Source organism: Dunckerocampus dactyliophorus, chromosome 15 (assembly GCF_027744805.1).
Source record: "Dunckerocampus dactyliophorus isolate RoL2022-P2 chromosome 15, RoL_Ddac_1.1, whole genome shotgun sequence".
Taxonomy (NCBI): domain Eukaryota; kingdom Metazoa; phylum Chordata; class Actinopteri; order Syngnathiformes; family Syngnathidae; genus Dunckerocampus; species Dunckerocampus dactyliophorus.
The window spans coordinates 12290289-12307693 of NC_072833.1; the positions used below are offsets into that span (position 1 = coordinate 12290289).

General features: G+C 43.5%; 1 protein-coding gene across 10 annotated transcripts in view; it reads left to right on the top strand.

The window, feature by feature from the left end:
• The window catches only part of LOC129194678 (neurexin-2-like), a 543165-nt gene that overhangs the window by 500329 nt on the left and 25431 nt on the right, over positions 1-17405 (top strand). For 8 of the 10 annotated variants that reach the window (XM_054799950.1, XM_054799957.1, XM_054799953.1 and 5 more), the window contains 2 exons: positions 7308-7479; positions 15634-15723. In XM_054799950.1, the coding sequence (XP_054655925.1) occupies positions 7308-7479; positions 15634-15723 (262 nt within the window). The remainder of the gene's footprint in view (positions 1-7307; positions 7480-15633; positions 15724-17405) is intronic. The other 2 variants (XM_054799956.1, XM_054799959.1) reach the window with 1 other exon arrangement.

Sequence of the window (17405 nt, forward strand, 5' to 3'; positions counted from 1 at the left end):
ATTGGAGAAACACTGACCGGAAAGAAAGCCATTCATTTGACGACCTGGTTATTTTATGTAGTGACACGAGAGGACCAAAATTTTAGAGGCAGCTGTTCCAGAGCGCTGCAAACTACATAGCAATTTGGTCCATAGTATTATTGCAATCAGCATGGAGTAGAATGAGCTTGTATTGTACAAAGTCACACTTTACCATGCATAGTCATGGTTTATTCGTTTGGGATATGCTTAACAGGTTACATCGCATGTTTACAGTTAAACAATTCAAGATGTCCGAAAAGGTGCAGGAAGAATCAGAGCTTTTTAATCATACCCGTCCTCCATGCCTCAGCAGTGTCTGATTATTTGTTCACATCTTGAGTTCACACTTAAAGCTGCTGTCTGCAATGATTTAGATGTTGCTCACGTTCGAACAAACTGCAATCATTATATCCCTGCCCTCTTCCTGGTCTGTCAGTGTAAGCTGCACCCCACTCACACACGCATGCAACAAAAGGATAATGTTATGTTTGCAGCGTTTGGAAAAGCTTTTGATTTCACTCACCGGTTCAACAGGAATATAGAAACCACCATAGCATCCACGTTTAAATCATTTTGTTCTTGCAGGTGAGACAAGCGTGATTGACAGCCTTAACGTCGTATTCGGCCCGAACAGCAATTTTGACAAAGTTGAACTTCTAATTGTGAAGACTATAGAATATTTTATCTGTTAAATCTGTTTTCTTGAACCACTATTGGTAACATAGGCTAGCCATTGGTGGTGTTCTCATACTTTTTGGTTGAAAAAAAAAAAGCAATTAAAATAATAAATGCAGGAGTAAAAGAAACACTCATGATGTATAATTTATAAATCATTACATAATATATATAGTATTAAACAATGATTTATTAATTATCGTAAATGAATGAATTATATTGCTTGAGAAGTTATTTATGCAATACAGTGGAATGCACATATTGATTTTGTTGACATCTATATCCGCATCCTTGGCCACCGTTTGGCCACTTGTTCTGTTGAGCCAGCATCCATTTCTTCCTGTTCCCATCCTCTATTCTCAGCTGCCCTGGCATTAGGCCTGAGTGTAATGCAGAGCCCACTCACAATCACCTCGTTCATGTGTGTGCTTTGCTCCAACCCATCCACTCTGTATATCAGTCGCAATATGATCTGATCCATCTCATCATTTTGCTTGTTGAAAGCATCCACCTTTTCACCCAGCCCAGCAATTTCTTTGCACAGTGCAGCGCTCCCATCCCTCAAATCGTCGACATGACTGATTGTGATTGCTTTTTTATGTCATCACTCAGTTTATATTTGGTCATTTATCTCCTTGCGATATTCCAACCTCTCTTTTTGTTGGTCTGAGCAATCCAATGACATTTTCTTCCTCATGTCATTGAAAATCATTATCTGTCGGGGGGTACCTGGTTCCTGCGATCTGTCCACGTTCTCGTTCTCGTCCGGATGGACATTCAAGACAGCAAAAGTCTTTTCCCTACCGCGTTGGTAAGCAGTAACTTTGATGTTCAACCATTGACGATGGTTAGCTTGTCTTGCTAGCAGTTATCCGCAATTGTCATTTTTTCCATTACTACCTCATGCCAGACAGTATTCAAGCCAACGGTGTCATCAGCAGATCTTGAGATCTGTAGTTAAGAAAATTGTAAAAATAGTCCAAAACTCGATGTTGAGCTCAGGCAGTTGGCGTCCACCTTTAGCGACTCACTAATGAGCCTCAGGAGGGCCAGATGCAAGGACTACACAAAGAAAATGGAAAGCAGCAAAGTAGCGCTCACACGCAAAGACTAGGAGGCATAGAATAAATACTGTACAAGCAATCTACAAGAGACTGGAATAGGTGGTAGATGCATGCATACACAGTCATGTCAAAAAAAATGTGGACACCCCATGGAGTAACTCTTTTTTTTTTGTGACAAATACACCACACGGTGGCACTGTTATTAACCCCTATGGTGTGACCCCTGAAGTCAGATTCTCACACAGCTTAGTGCACTCTTCAAAACACCCACTGTAACTTTAGCTTGTTTAGCCGATTCGCCTCAAGAGTTGGTACACACCTTTACAGTGGAATTTGGTACACACCTAAAAGGGCCTGACAAGCACATGTGTAAAATTTCAGGTTGAAAAACATGGCCGCCATCAAGCAAAACATTTTTACAGGGCTCATGGGTAGGACTAAGCAACTAATTGTCCATAAGTCATTGACCATTTGTCTAATCAATATAAAACGATATCTTTATTACCTGTATGTGAGCATATCTTCCAAAGCATTTCACCACAACCAGTAGGGGGTGCTACAATGTTAATTACAGTCATTGAAAACATAACATGACATTACTGTACACACTCAATGTAGTAATGCTGTGTAATCACAGTTTCTTTGCAGAAGAGGGTCTCCAGGATGTTTGATTGTTGGCATGTGTTCATTGTGAGAGTGCATTGCGGCAAAGCTGCAGCTCGTTTTAGGAGAGAGGGCGTAAGAAAGGAAGGATGGAAGGGAGGGAGTCTGTCAGATAACGCCCTATTAAGATGGCTGGATGTCGGACATCGTCAAGGTGACTGCGAGAGGAGGCAAACACATACAAATGAGAAACAAAAGATGAAGGATGACAGTAGGAGTGGAATCGCCCTGCCTGGATCATCTTTTTCCCTATCAGGTGATCAGACAGCGTCTGACGACGAGCCTGCACGTTACGCAACCGCCTGTCCCCCTTTCTTATGTAACGCTCCAGAATGGAAGATAAGCCCCATACTCTTCTCCCTGCAGCGCGTGGCACAGCTGTTGTGCCGCTGCAAGGGATGGTGGGTACACGCTGACAAGAGGATAAGAGGCACAGGGCCAGAATTACTCTCCAAGAGGCGATGCAAAGATATGATGTAGCATTAAGACGTCAGGCACGTGGAGTGCAGTTGCAGAAAAATATGAATCTCTAACTAAGAATAGTGTTAAATCACAGAAGTCTTTCTGTGCAGCTAGGAGTGATTAGTTTTTTTGCTCTGTAGGCTAATGAATGCTGCAGCTCTGCACTCGACACCTTACTTGCCCAGCCTTCCATTCATCTTCGATACAGCTTCTCCTTGTTAGGGGTGAGCTGGAGCCTATCCCAAAGAACCATTCACACTCACATTCACACCCGCAGACAATTTCAAGTGTGAATGGTTGTTTGTCTATATGTGATTGACTAGCGACCAGTCCGGGGTTTATCTTGTCTCTCGCCCAATTCTAGACTAGACTCCAGCACATCCTGACACCAACAACAAGCTGTATAGAGAATTGATGGATGGATGGATGGATGGATGGATGGATGGATGGATGGATGGATGGATGTTTCCTTTGTCCTTACAGGGTTCGTAGTATGTTTTTTATGAATGGCCATCTTCCATAAGAACCTGACCGTGACGATTCTGTCCTTGACAAAATGAAACCAGGAATCAATTTAATCAAAATGCATTCCTTCATCCTTTTGTCCTTGCACCTCCCCACCTCTCTTATTAAAAGGAAACACTCTCAATAGATGCTGTGATCCCAAAGCACCAAGATCGCCAGTTCCTCCCCAAACGTCCTTGTTTCTTTCGAAACCTTCTACACACATGTCCCTAGCCGGGTTATTCTTATTCCATCATTCACACATCTACACTGCAAGGTCATGTGTGGAACAGAAGGACTGTTAGTGGGAAACCTAATGACAGCACCATGTTTTGCCCATTTCACTGGACCAGACTTGGAGGAGCCCAAGAATAAAGCATTATTTTGGTGGCATTAACTGACACCACTTTTTTTATAAGAAACACTTTATATGCTTGACCCCCACCAACCCACCTCCCTCATCCCCCCCACACACACACACACAAGTCAGTCAGGCGTTCCCCCCAGATATGTGCATTTAAGGAAAATGTCCATTAAAATGTCATTACCACCACAACAAAATCATTATTAAGAAAAAAAGCACAGTTTCCCAGAGGCTTGCCACCGTAATGGGCTCAATATATCCCTTCCCTTGGCGCCAGGAAGAAGGCTAATGTTGCAGAACACAAATGCTAATCTGCCGGCAAGGCAGACGTGTGAGTGAATTTGACTGATATTTACAGTTTTAATAGCGTGGCTTGAATTAATTCTCCTGGCAAAAGGGTGTTGCGATTATTTTAAGCCGCCTTGCGCTGTACTGGGGCTGTAATAGAGATGCTCGCATGGTATTCCCACTTACTCACTGTCTCCATGTTTTCTTCTTAGCAGTATCTTGAAGGTATGAATAGCAGTGATTTCATTGTGAATCGCGTGTGACACTACACCAAGCCCTCCCCCGCACTGATAGTATTCATATTCTAGTCAGTATTGGATGTCAGCAGGCACTGAGTTCATTACACAAGTCCATTGATTAAGTGGCTTCCAACTCTAAGCCAGGAGCACTTTGCTATCTGAGACGTTCACCTCTTATCATAGAGTGAGACTATTTGTTGTCTGTCAGAATGGACTTAGATGGAGCGACGTCTTGGCTTTGCATTTAGTCCGATGAGCGCTTGGTCCTGGAAGTAGCCTCCTGTTCATGCGAGTGTATTCACACTTGCCGTGTTGGGCTTGGTTAAAAGCAACTCCGGTGAACCAGCTCTGCTGTGTTTGCGTCAAGTGTGAACGGGATCATCTGAACCCTGGTGTGCACCAAACAAGCGGACGAAGACCACTGAGAAACGGGTCTTGATCTGCTTGCAAGTGAACTCCGGTGCTGTTCGTTCACTTGAGCTCAAATCTGTCTCGCTCTGTGTCTGTAACGACATTGTGTGAAATCTAAGCAGGTAAATACAGTAGAATATAGGGGTGTCTTAGAATAGTTGACTATTTGATGCAACTGTCAATATTGCCGTCGAATCATATAAAAATATCACGTGATCAAGATTGTACCATTCTGACTACAAGGCTGGTGGCCACGGTTACTGCTGAGCATACATTTTTACAAATAATGTCTTTGTTTTTGTTATAAACAGCCTTTTTGGATATAAAAACAGCATAATTTGTGTTAATAAAGAATTAAAAAAACAGAAGACCTGTACTTATCACCCCAGGCATACTTTGGCCACCCCTGTGTTAGGAGGAGAACTACAGAGCTATTGGACTTGTGTGTAACAACTAAACTTCTAGTCCGGGTGGAGCAAATGAAGGATCACCCAGAGATTCTCAAATATTGGAAGTATTTGCTGACTGTTGCCTCTCTTGATCCACAAACTGCGGAAGGCCGGGACCATTGACCCGGAAGATGTGACGCTTGCTCCTCTGGGATTCCTGACATTGGATGTAACCAGGAATCCTAATCCACAAAAGTGTTGACAAGCCATAGTGGCGTCTTTTCCCAGAGCTGATTTGAACACGAGAAATGGCTGTGAAGTTCTTCAGCTCAGTGTGTTGGTGTGCTTCCGGGCATCAGCTGACCTCTTAAGCAATATACTGTCATAGAATTCTGCTCCTGCATCTTTTGAATACTTGGTCCTTGGATGAATAATACTCTGGAAGCACTTTTAGCAGCAAATTGGGCTTAGGACGGCCACAAATCAGACTGTGATTTTACTGTTCATTAACTTACTGTACAACCGCTGTGCTTATTTACTCAATTAACTCGCTCATTTAGCTTCTGTTGGCATCACACTGGTTTAGTTGCCTTTTTTAAAATACCTAATCACCCATGAATAATAAGAAAGTGCTGTGAGGAAAAAGCCACGCATTCACCTCAGAATACAAGCAAATAAATGCAAGTAAATATTTGCTAACGACGCAGTGGGTCGTTGCAACATTTGCAAATTAGCTTGACCTCGGGTATGCTTAAGATAATCTTTATTGCTCTTGATCTTGCAGCCGCCGCGCAACTCAGACGCTCTGTAAAAGACTTTGACCTTTGGCGCGGCTCAACAATGACAACGAGAAAATGGTGAGCACAAGAGAGTTGGTGTAGGCGGTCAGCGGGAGGAGCTTCAAAGCCGTGGGCAGCTGCAGTGCTAATCGATGCCAGGTGGGGCGGGGGTCATCCGGTTGATGAACACTCAGGGTTTCAACAGGTACTTTGTTTTGTGAACTGATGCTTAAATCCTCGTCAGGCAGAATAATTATGTTGTAGCATCTAACAGTACAACTCGCACATTTTAGCGAGTATTTTATTAAATGTTCTCAAGGGACAGTACTATAAAAAGTAAACTTGGATATACTTTAGAGTAGTTAGTGTTAGCGGTGTCACGATACAACATTTTCGCTTCCGATACAATTCTGATATTGTAGTCTGGTATATTGTCCGATAGAAAATAGAAAAGGCTTGATTAAGTGGTATTACGCAAACAGAGAACAATAGTCAGCAACTGTAGGAATGAGAAAAACTGACTCATTTACTTCTTGATGCATCTGGTGTACAGTTTTATCGACAATAGGCATAATGTAGCCAGGCTCCAGGTGTGTCAATGAGGCATTTAGACCTGACACTACTCACCATGGACAGAGGCTGGCTGTTTTCTGTTGTAGATATTGACTTTTTCATGTTTTGTCATGCTTTGCAAATGTTGGTGGATGTTTCAGGAAGCCGGGTGTTGCAAAAATCCTGCTTCAAATGTGTGATGAGGTTGGTGGTATGAAACTTCCCCGGTTCTGTGCCATCACGGGAAACTTGTGCATGACAAGTTTTCCACTCAGCTGCAATGTCCTCTTCATACTTCTAACAAATAATACTGCCACACGGCTGACATCACTACTTCTTCTTCTTGCTAAACACGCTAGCACACGCTGCTGTTGCGATCACATGGGGTCTGCATGCTGAGTAGAATGGCTGCTGCTGGATAGAAGTGCTGGCGCATAGTCGGTAATGGACTGCTTGTATCGGAGTGACAATATCGGAGCTTTTAGGCGCAGGCCGATATAGTCCGCTACTGTTTGTTTGGTTGATATCGAACCGGTATCCAATATTGGCTCGGGACACCCCTAGTCAATGTACAGGTTATATACCAGTTTTGAGTTATTATCCACTGAAAATGCGTCAACAGATACACAACCATTGTTGTCTAAATATCTGGCAGCACAAGTGAATCCACCTAACAAAGTCCAAAAGGTGTGAATATTTAGTGTGACCACCACTGTCAGCTAGCACTGCCTTAATCCTCTTGGACATGGAATTGACCAGAGCTGCATAGGTTGTTCCTGAAATCTCTCAAAAACAAAAACAATAAAATAATGTCAAGTCTTTCTCAGAAACTATACTCACTTCAAAGCTTCTTTTCCCTTCTTCTTCTCAGTGTTTTTGTCCTCCTCTGTCCATAGGAGAGGGGAAGGATCGGTGTCATCTTCAATGTGGGAACGGACGACATCACCATCGAGGAGAGCGCGGTGATGGTGAGCGACGGCAAATACCACGTGGTGCGATTTACACGCAGTGGCGGCAATGCCACGCTGCAGGTGGACAACCAACCCGTCATTGAGCGGTTCCCCTCAGGTAAGAATGTGGCCCCTCATTGGGCTGCATCTTATTGAATAAAGTGAATGGTTTTAGTGTGTGGGAAACACAATGGAGAGAGAGAAGAAATGTGGAGCTTGTTATTATATTACTGTTATTATTATTTGGTCCATTTTGAACTTCCACTATCCAATAAAGAGCTACTATGGACTACCGTCTTCTGAACTACCAACCCCACTGTTTTAGTCTATAGTGACATGCAAGTTAACCTTTTTGAATTTGTAGGTTGAGGACTTGTTACATGCTAATATTGATGCCATGCTTGCCCCATGAAAAACAATATCAAGCGTGTAGCCTTTTGACTACATGGCGCTCTACAGTCCTCTCTTTTTATCAAGATCGTCAAAACGGTGCATGTGCCTACCATGTGGCGCACTTGTGTTTTGGAGAAACCCTTCATACAGACGGGGGTGTTTTTGGACATGCCTTTGCTGCAAGATAAAAGCATATCATTGCACATCCTCGATGAGTCACTACGAGCGCTCCTACTCTATTTAGGCCTCACTTGTAAGGCTATTTTAGGTGAGCTCACACTTCATTTCTCTTTCTGTGTCTCTCTCTCCAATGTGTTTGTCCTCCCTTGTGTTCATGGTTGTTTCAAAGGAAGACATGGTGTGTTCCCGTCTCGTTAACCTGTAAACGAGCTATGCTGGCTGCAAGGGGGGCGGTACTGCAACTAATTGTGCTATCAAGGGTCTAATGAGTCGTTCACAAGGAAGAAAGGAAGGTCGCTTTGCATCGAAAGTTCCAAAGCATTATTGTACACTAAGTGGCGACTAAAAGGTGTACGAAAAATATCAATAATCAATGTGCAAATGTGATTGCAGTGCAAGTCAATTCAACAAGCATATTGTCAAAGGTCTCCTATTATGCAAAACTGTATCAATATGTCTCCTAGAGCCTGTTTCTGAGCATCGCACGTGAGAAAAATGTATCATCTCTCTCACCTGTTTGCTCCACTTTTGAGAGAAGAGGCGCTCAAACCCTCGCTTTTGGAATTGCAGCTTTTCATGATATTAAGGAAACACCTTCATACTCGTGGACATGATATCGCCTCTGCCCGGTCCCAAGCTACGAGCCCACCCCGTGTGTATGGCCACCGCTTTTTTTTTAAAAGTAGACTTCACTACACATCTTTATATGAAGCCTCCATCCGTCAGCTACAGACGCGGAAACTGCGAGTTGGTTCACTTTGTTTCTCTTCAGTGAGTAGGCTAAGCTAGTGTTGCTAACGTCTGTTTCCTCCTGTCCCACTCCTTAATGTTACGTTGTATTATGTGATATATGACATTTATCACGTTGAACAAGTGCAGAGTTACAGTGTATATGTAAAAAGTGAATAAAGTGGACAATAGCGCTTCTTGGAGACACACTCTGTTGGAGACATGAGTTGACAAACACAGTATTAAAGCTACAGACACACAGTATGGCGTGTTCCCAATAGGGCTTACTAAAAGCACTTCTAAACTGTCTGAATTGCACCGTCAAGGCTTCCAAATACACTATTATGGGATCACCAAGACTTACGTTGTTTTTTCATTAAATTGTGGCACCTTTTAATAATTATCTCGCAAAACTGTTTATTATTATGTAGCTTCCAATTCATGTAGCCAGTGTGTGTGGTCCAAAATCAATAGGCAATGAAAAATATAGTAATCAGAATTACACCTACCAACCTGACCTTTGACTCAGAAGTCAAAATGTATCACTTCCTCTAAGGTAGGCTTTAGGGATGATTGAATTCTTCCTTTTATTACAGCAGTTGCCATCACAGCATTCATCTTTTATTTTTAGCCTTTGTTTTGGCATTGACAAAAGCATATTGTCTCACACATCCATCAGCGCAGCAAAGCCTGCAGAAGACAGAGACGGCTCACTCTCTTCAGCTACTTTTGTCATGTGACACATACCCGCCCAAAAAAAAAAAAAGAAAACAGCAGATGCTTCCTAAATAGGAGCGTTGGTCTCCAAAAGCGCCGACTGCTTTGAAAGCAGCAGCCAGTTAACACTGGCGAGAGAGTGTCATCCTTGCCCAATATTGTATTCTTTTTATTCCTCATCCCCTTTCCTGTTGTTGTCACACTCTCCTCTCTCTGCTGATCAAAAATTGAGTGTTATTTTGTTGTTTGTTGCTTGGCGAGATGAGTCTTGTGCACGCATTCGGGGGTTGGAGCCCGCCTGAAGCTTGGAAGATGCAAGGACAAGGAAACGGAAGGAAAAGAATTGGGACAAGGAGGGCAGCAAGGGGAGGGGGCTTGCCTTTTTGATTTATGTATGTGCACAAGACACACGGAAACTCCTTTTGGGCTGTTCAGTGGCGGGTGGCGTCCTGGAGAAGAAGCAGTCGGGAAGCAAGCACCTCGCAAACGGGCGGAGATGAAGGTTGGGCTCCCTCGCCGAGGCAGGAAGTGTGATTGCAACAACTTCCTTTGACCCACATCAGATGGTTTGATTCTCTAAGTGGAACAAAACACTCGACGCTGACACTTTTGGGATTGAGAGTATTTGATTTCCTCTTTGCTTATCAGAGTCATTTTTTGTCTTGATGGAACGCCGGAATCAAAATGTCCAAGTTGCCTGAAAGAGAAATGAGGAATGAGTCAGTCTATTTGCAAACACTCTTGCTATTCCTATCGATGACCAAACGCTGGGTGCCTCCGAAAAGCTAGGGGGCGATTGGAGTAATTTCAGCTGGTTCAACTACTGTATATGGGTAGAGGAAGAGATTTCTACACGCTAATAGATAGTCTGTTCAAATGGATAACATAGCTTTCCACAGCTCCTATGTGTGCTCAGTAATGTTTAAATGGCATCTGCTCGGGCTGTTGTTGTTATGGCCGGTGCTCCTCATGCATAGATCAAGGAAAAATCACCACTGTGATGGCTTGCTTTGACCAACTATTTACAATTAAACTTAATGCTACGCAGTGAATTAGTTTTAATTGATGGATTACAAGCCAACAATGTCCAAATTGTGGCATATTCTATGCAGTATTCCATTCTTACTTCAGGAAATAAAGTTTGCATGAATGTTTTTGGAATGTGGGAGGAGGTACCTGCAAACACGGTACAGAGATGTTCCAAAGGGGGATTACAACCCTTGACCTCCTATCTGTGAGACTGATATCCACTAGGCCACGAGGCCCATGAGTTTTTCCATTGATCAATTTACCTGCCCTCTGGGGTTTGTTGTGACCTCCTGAAGACTCCCTCGTTGGGACAGTTGTATGTCCCACCTAATACTTTGTGCTCTCAGAGAGTTACTTTAGGGAATTCACTCCTGTAGACCACATTCCGAGAGAGCTCCCATAGGGAAAAAGTTGCCGGGACAGTAAACCTGTCATGAAAGAAGCTGACATGGTCTTTTTTCCCTTCCTGCCACTCACTGCATCCTGCACTTTAATCCAACATATTTGGAAGTGTACTCCATAGTGATGATTTGGACGGACAGGATGCTGACAGCCAAACATGGCCGCCACAGGTCAAGCACTTTTAAGGGCAAAGCAACACATCTTCTGATGGTGATGTTTGTAATCCTCGGGGAGTGTGTGTGTATGTGACATGATTCTCCCTGCAGTAGTGTGTGTATGCCCGCGTGTGTGTGATGGACAGGAAGCAGACAAAAGGTGTCAGAGGAGCAGCCGGCCAGCTAATCCAGTGTGTCAGGTGTCACCTGGGGCTCCTGCAGCCCACCCACAAACGCAAAGTGGCAGAACCAGCAGATTCTTGTCTCACCCATCCTCCCTTTTCCAACCTGACCACACATGCACACACTCAGAGGGAAGGCTACATGATCTTTAATTGTCCAATTTCACTCAGAAATCCCCCAGCTCTGTGGAAAAAGGTCGCCAATCGGATGTGTCTCATTATTAAGTCTGGAGGTTTTTTACGCTTTTATGCCCTCGTTCCTTCCACCTTTTTTTAATCTCTTTCCATTATACCTCTGCCATCCATTCACCGTTGTAAGGGGAGGTGGAGGCAGGCCCGAGGATCTACTTCCTGTCTGGAAAAAGCAACATAAAAGCACTCAGGGGTGCAGGTTTAAATGGAGAAAACAACAGGAGGATGCTTGCAGGTACTCAAAGTGAACATGGATATAACAGCTTCCACTCTACTGGGAAGACTTTCTGCAAGATTTCGGAGGGTGGGCCATTTATCCAGAGGTTCTTTCCACACTGAGGAACTAGTTTAGGGCAGGTTCCCACAAATTTTGAAGAATTGTCCTAAATGTCTTGGTTGGATGACTAATTTGATATTCAGAGACTAAAGTGGTGTCAATATTGTTGTATCCCATGAAAACATTAGGACGCCTCAATGACGTTTGTGCTCAAAATGCTTTGGAAGACATGTTAGCATACATGTAATACATCCATCCATCCATTTTCTATGCCGCTTCTCCTCATTAGGGTCGTGGGGGTATGCTGGAGCCTATCCCAGCTGACATCGGCCGACAGGCGGGGTACACCCTGGACCGGTAGAAGATATCCTCAAAGTTTTATAGTCATATGACAACTGGCCAGTGATGTATGAACAGTTTGTTTCTAAGTGTCGCCTGTGATCCTGTGTCAGCCTTTTAAAGGCGTGTACCAATTTTGCTGTGATTCAGCTAAACATTCACAAGTTTGTGTAGCTGTTTTGTAAAGTGCACTGCACTGCGTGAGAAATTTCAAGTCAATCCGACTTATGTTTAGTAACGATAGCACCACTGTGTGGCTTGTTTGTCAGAAAAATAAGAGCACAGGCAACAGAGAAGAGGTGCATGTTTTGACAAATTATCACGTTGATGTGTGCAGTGGTTCAAGAGTAGAAGAGTTCCATCATTGGGTGTCCTCATTTTTTCACATGAATGTGACACTCCATTCTTGCTTGCAAACAGTCCTTTCAAAGGCTGTATTGTTGGTACAAAGAGTTCTGAAGCTTCTTTTTTGGGTCTCTGCTGCTTTGCAACATGCAACATGTTCTGATTTGATCTTGCACAGTTGGACAGTTTCTCCAATTACAAGCCTGTGGCACAGGGATGATGGAGACACAGTGTGTGATGTGTGACGTGTTGAGAGAGAGTGAGAGCGGGAAGGAGAAAGAGGGAAAGAGAAGAAGAGAAGGGAAAGATAGAAAAAGAAAAATAGAAAGATGGAATGGGAAATGATTGCTTTGGGTAAAATTAGACAAGTGGTAGTGCGAGATGAAAGGTGGTGAGGATCCCGTTGAAGGAAAATAAATGCACCGCAGGCTTGATCACTCCTGCACATATAAAAAATGTCGTTAAGACGATGTGTGCATTTCTAACCTGCACGGGCGCAGCAGCGGTGGGTGGAGTGTTTTTACACTGAACAAAGCAGCGCCTTGCTATTTTTTGAGAAAGTCTTAATAGGAAAAACAAATTACTTGCACTGAGGAATCATCTACGCAGTTTGTTTGTACAATTCCACTTGTTCATGCGGAGAAGTTTACGAGCACAGTGAGAGTGATAGCGCTCGAGCCTCGCCTCTATTCTTGTAATGCGGATGGAAGCGATCCATCTAAAGTTACCACACGAAGGAGGCAATGACAGAGAGAGGCTGCTCTAACAGCCAGGGAGAGAGCCCCGTGGCCGCTGGCCAGTCATCTCCAGTGTAATCTCCACCCTGCTGGATGGATTTCCGATGTGGGTGTCCTGCACAAGGACATCTGGCTGCCTGCAGAGCTACATGATATACAGTGGGGAGTCCTTGGAGAGCATGAGCACACACATGAATGTGCATTGATATCTTCTCTTCTTTGACATCCTACCTAGGGTTTTCTCCAGGTACTCCGGTTTCCTCCCTTCCGAAAATATGCATGTTAGGCTAATTGGCAACTCTAAATTGTCCACAGGCATGAATCTGAATGTGAGTGTGAATGGTTGTTTGCCTTATATGTGCCCTGCAATTGGTTGGCGACCAGTCCAGGGTTAGGCTCCAGCATAACTGCAAACCTAATGAGAACAAACGGCACAGAAAATGGATGGATGGATGGGTCCTACTTCTAGCTGTTTGCAATAAAGAACACCATTCCACCCATTCCATTGGTGATTTCTGCTTTTCTAGTCTACTTGAACTTGTAAGGGTCCCAATCTGAACGGTCTATTTTGTCTCCTGTTCATCATTGTTATTATTATTGTTATTTCAGTGTTGTGGAAAAGCCTCAGCATGCTTTACGGAAGTGCTTCTTAGCCGCAGGAAACCACGCTTGGACCGCTATCAGCACGTAGAGGGCCGCAAAAAACTTAGTTTAGTACTGCAGTTTTGGACCACATGGGTTATCAGTTGAATACACCAGAAATCTGACTGTTGTCTGTTGAGACAGCTTCCGAGCACGTGATGGCAGTAATCTGTCAGCAACTTGTTTATCAAGCTTTTTTTTTTTTTTGCTCTGTTGTCGTTGACCGGATGTTCATGGCAAGAGCTCAGCTGTGGCAACCGGAGTTTTGAACTATTTTGGCACTTTCCTGACCACATGTTGGTGTCACACAATCACAACTGCTAAAACAATCGACTTGACCTCGGACCGGTGAGAGGTACGGATTCCGAGAAATAAACAAGTTACAAGTGCAGAGAGCCGCTAGCAAGGCAATCTAACCGGCTAACTGCAAAGTTCAAAGCAGTTGCCTAGCAACAATGCCACGCAAAAAGCTAAATGATACCGGCCCTGGAAATCCGGTTAAAGCTCAACATTGTCCAAATAAACTAACAAGGCAAAGGGATTTCGTGAAGCACCACCTACAGAAATGACTATGTACTGTATTAGTTAGTAAAAGCTAACTCTTCTACTCCTGAACTGCGACACAAAGAAGAATGAAACATTTTCAAAACATGCACACCTACTGTGTTTCCGGTGCTTTTCTTTTTTTGCACAAATTATCCTCCTGGTGGTTATTAAACCTCAAAGTCGGACCTCCATAAGCCAAATAAGCTTGAAAATTGAAGGGCTAACTTCCCGTACGTGTGACGTGCGAGCCTTGAGTCCACAAGGAGGTTGCATAGGGGGCAGTCCCCCTCACACCTCATCTGTCCGGCCAGCCATCCGTCATTCATTCTTCTTCCCCTCTTTCTCAATGTGCCGTCATCACATTTCCTGTGTGTGAGAGCCCCCTGGGGAGCGGAAGGAGGTAGCGCAGACTGGAGAGACAAGACGGCCTATTTTGGAGCACTGCGGCATCGGATCATTGGAGGTGTGAAGGTCTTGCTGGCTGAGATCCTACCACTGCAGGTGGTCGTGGTCAAGTTATTACCTACTGCTGAGTCATGAGAGGAAAAAACACATCTCAAGATACAGTTGGTCAGTTTTGAGAGTTTTCGACCAATAATGGCGATACAGTCTCAAGATACTTAAGACTAACAGCTCTGCAATTGTACTTTGGCATTCACGCTAACTCCTAATTAGACCTCTGACACGGTGTCCACATTAGACTCCATCAAAGGACCCGTGTGGCCAACCGCCCTCCCGTCACCTCCGCGCCACGGCATTGCTTTGACCCTGAGGTTGATTGAAGTGCGTCAAGGGGTAATAAGTTTGTGCTGCATGAATGAAGCTTCTCTGACACGCTGACGGAGCGATGTTAAGCGCTCAATTTGTTTAAGGAAAGCACAGGCAGGGGAGGGTGTCACATGATCAATGTGTTGACTCTTCTTGTGAGGCGGGAACTAACAAAATGTCTTCTTTGAAACAACCATGATTTTTATTGCTGACTGTGAACTGTTTAATATCCTGTTTTATTCACTGACTGCAATTAAGTTTGCTTTGCTAATGATTGCCCGTTTTCTGTTTATGTGACTGCAAATGTATTTAAGTGTACTCAATTTGGGACAGCTTTTAATACTGTGAGCGAGCACTTGTAACGATGCAATCTGTCTAAATCATTTATAAAAGATTCTAACATCCTAGTGTGCTAAAAGCATTTAAATACATTTAAATACATGGTAACTAGAGTGCTGAGCAACAAAGCAGCCCCAAAACAGCCACATCCTGTCCTAACTAAAACGCACATAACTTTTATGCTAAACATTTGCCATGTTGCCCTTCTAACCTCTAACCTGTTTAACTTCCAGATTTGTTTTATTTTTTTACTATTCATTTTTTGTAACCTCTCTTAATTTTTCTCCAAATTTCTTAAAGGGAACTTTGATAATGAGCGCCTGGCTATTGCTAGACAAAGAATCCCATACCGCCTCGGTCGGGTAGTTGACGAGTGGCTACTCGACAAAGGTAATAAAATCCCTTTAACTCCACTAATGATCCAAGTGCATATAAGCTGCCGCTAACCGCAACTCTGGAAGAGATGCAGCACCATGTGACCTGGAGCTCCGCCCCCTCTAAACCGCCATTATAACCCACAAAACAAGACCAATAATCAAGTCTTAAGTCTTCCAAAGTGATGCAATCGGGATTTAAAGTCTCATAGGTGAGCGCATCCTTTTTAAATGGGACTGCATCTCTTCAGAGAACTAACCCCCAAATAACCTGACATAACCCCCGCTAAAAAAGACTATATGTTTCTTTCCTGTGTCTTGTTGGATGAATGTGACTAGACAACGTCTTCCCGAAAACCCTGCCGATATCCACTTTAATGACACATGAAAGTCACTAAAAGTTAAAGGGACTGTTTTAATGTTAATGTGGCCCAGTCCAAATTGATGCCCGTTTAACCCTTTGAGTGCTCAGTGTGCCCCCCCCCTCCCCTTAACTCCTTTTTGTCTTCAGCCATGTTTATGCTGCTGAAGCTCCCGACGACAATGCAATAATTGGAAATAAAAGCACATGTAGCGCGAGGAAGCAATGACAGAGTATCCTACTTTTTTGATGTGCCTCACAGATATACAAAAATGAGGCATTAGCCCGTTAGCGTTAGCTGCTTCTTCCGATGCAGACTGTAATGCAACAACAAATAAACAATCACCTATGCGCAGATTAATTCAGTTTGCGTCAGACAAACAGGAAGAAGGCCCACATGTTTATTTCACCAAAACAAAAGCGGGCTTGGGTCGTCCCGGTGTCTCCTTCGCTGAGGGAGGTTTCAACACAAATCCCAATCAGGCGCGGCGCGGGAGATGAAAGTCGAATGAAATGGCGGATCAATAAAAGATGACTCACCCCCTTACGGAATTACATGTATGCATTATTCCCTTTCAAGATCCTGTTTGGGGGAGAGCGTTGGGATTATGTTGGGAATAAATTAATAATGGGTCTCCTAAACCTCACATGCATAATAGTAGAGATGGGTTGTTTAGTACGATTTGGGTGGGGGGGTGTAACGGTATATGTATTTTGTAATGTGATTTTTTTGGTACGCAACATTTGCTCCGGTACAGAAAAATCCAATTAACAATACATGTACGGTACATATGAAGTGATGGACAGGAAGTATAACTCCCCATAGTCGCACGTATACTCCGTAAATAAACAGCCTTTGGCTTGCAGGAGTCATGTCTAGCCAAGGATAGTGCCAAGGAGAAGCCACAGCTTGAAAATCCTCTTCTGTTGTTAAAGTCTTATGCTTGGTAACACATGGCCTTCCCACTGAAATACATAAACGGGCAAAGACAAGTGGATAAGACAAAAGCAGTGTGCCGTAGTTCAGTAGAGATGGGGAAGGGGCTACAAGCTGGAACTATTAATGTTGCACTTCAGCCAGTAAGGATCTTATATTTATTTTTAAAAAAAATCATTCACACTGTTCAAAGGATTACTGTTGCACTTGTCTGCACCGTTGGACTTTCCTAAAAAAGAAACCTTGTAAACTATTATATCTTATGTCGTATTTGTTTTTTTAAGAAAATGGAATTTATTAGACAACCAGCTGCTAGCAGTTACAATTTGCACTGTGTTTTCTTACTGTACCCAAAATGAATCGAAACGTGACCTTAAAACCAGTGTATGTACCCAACCGT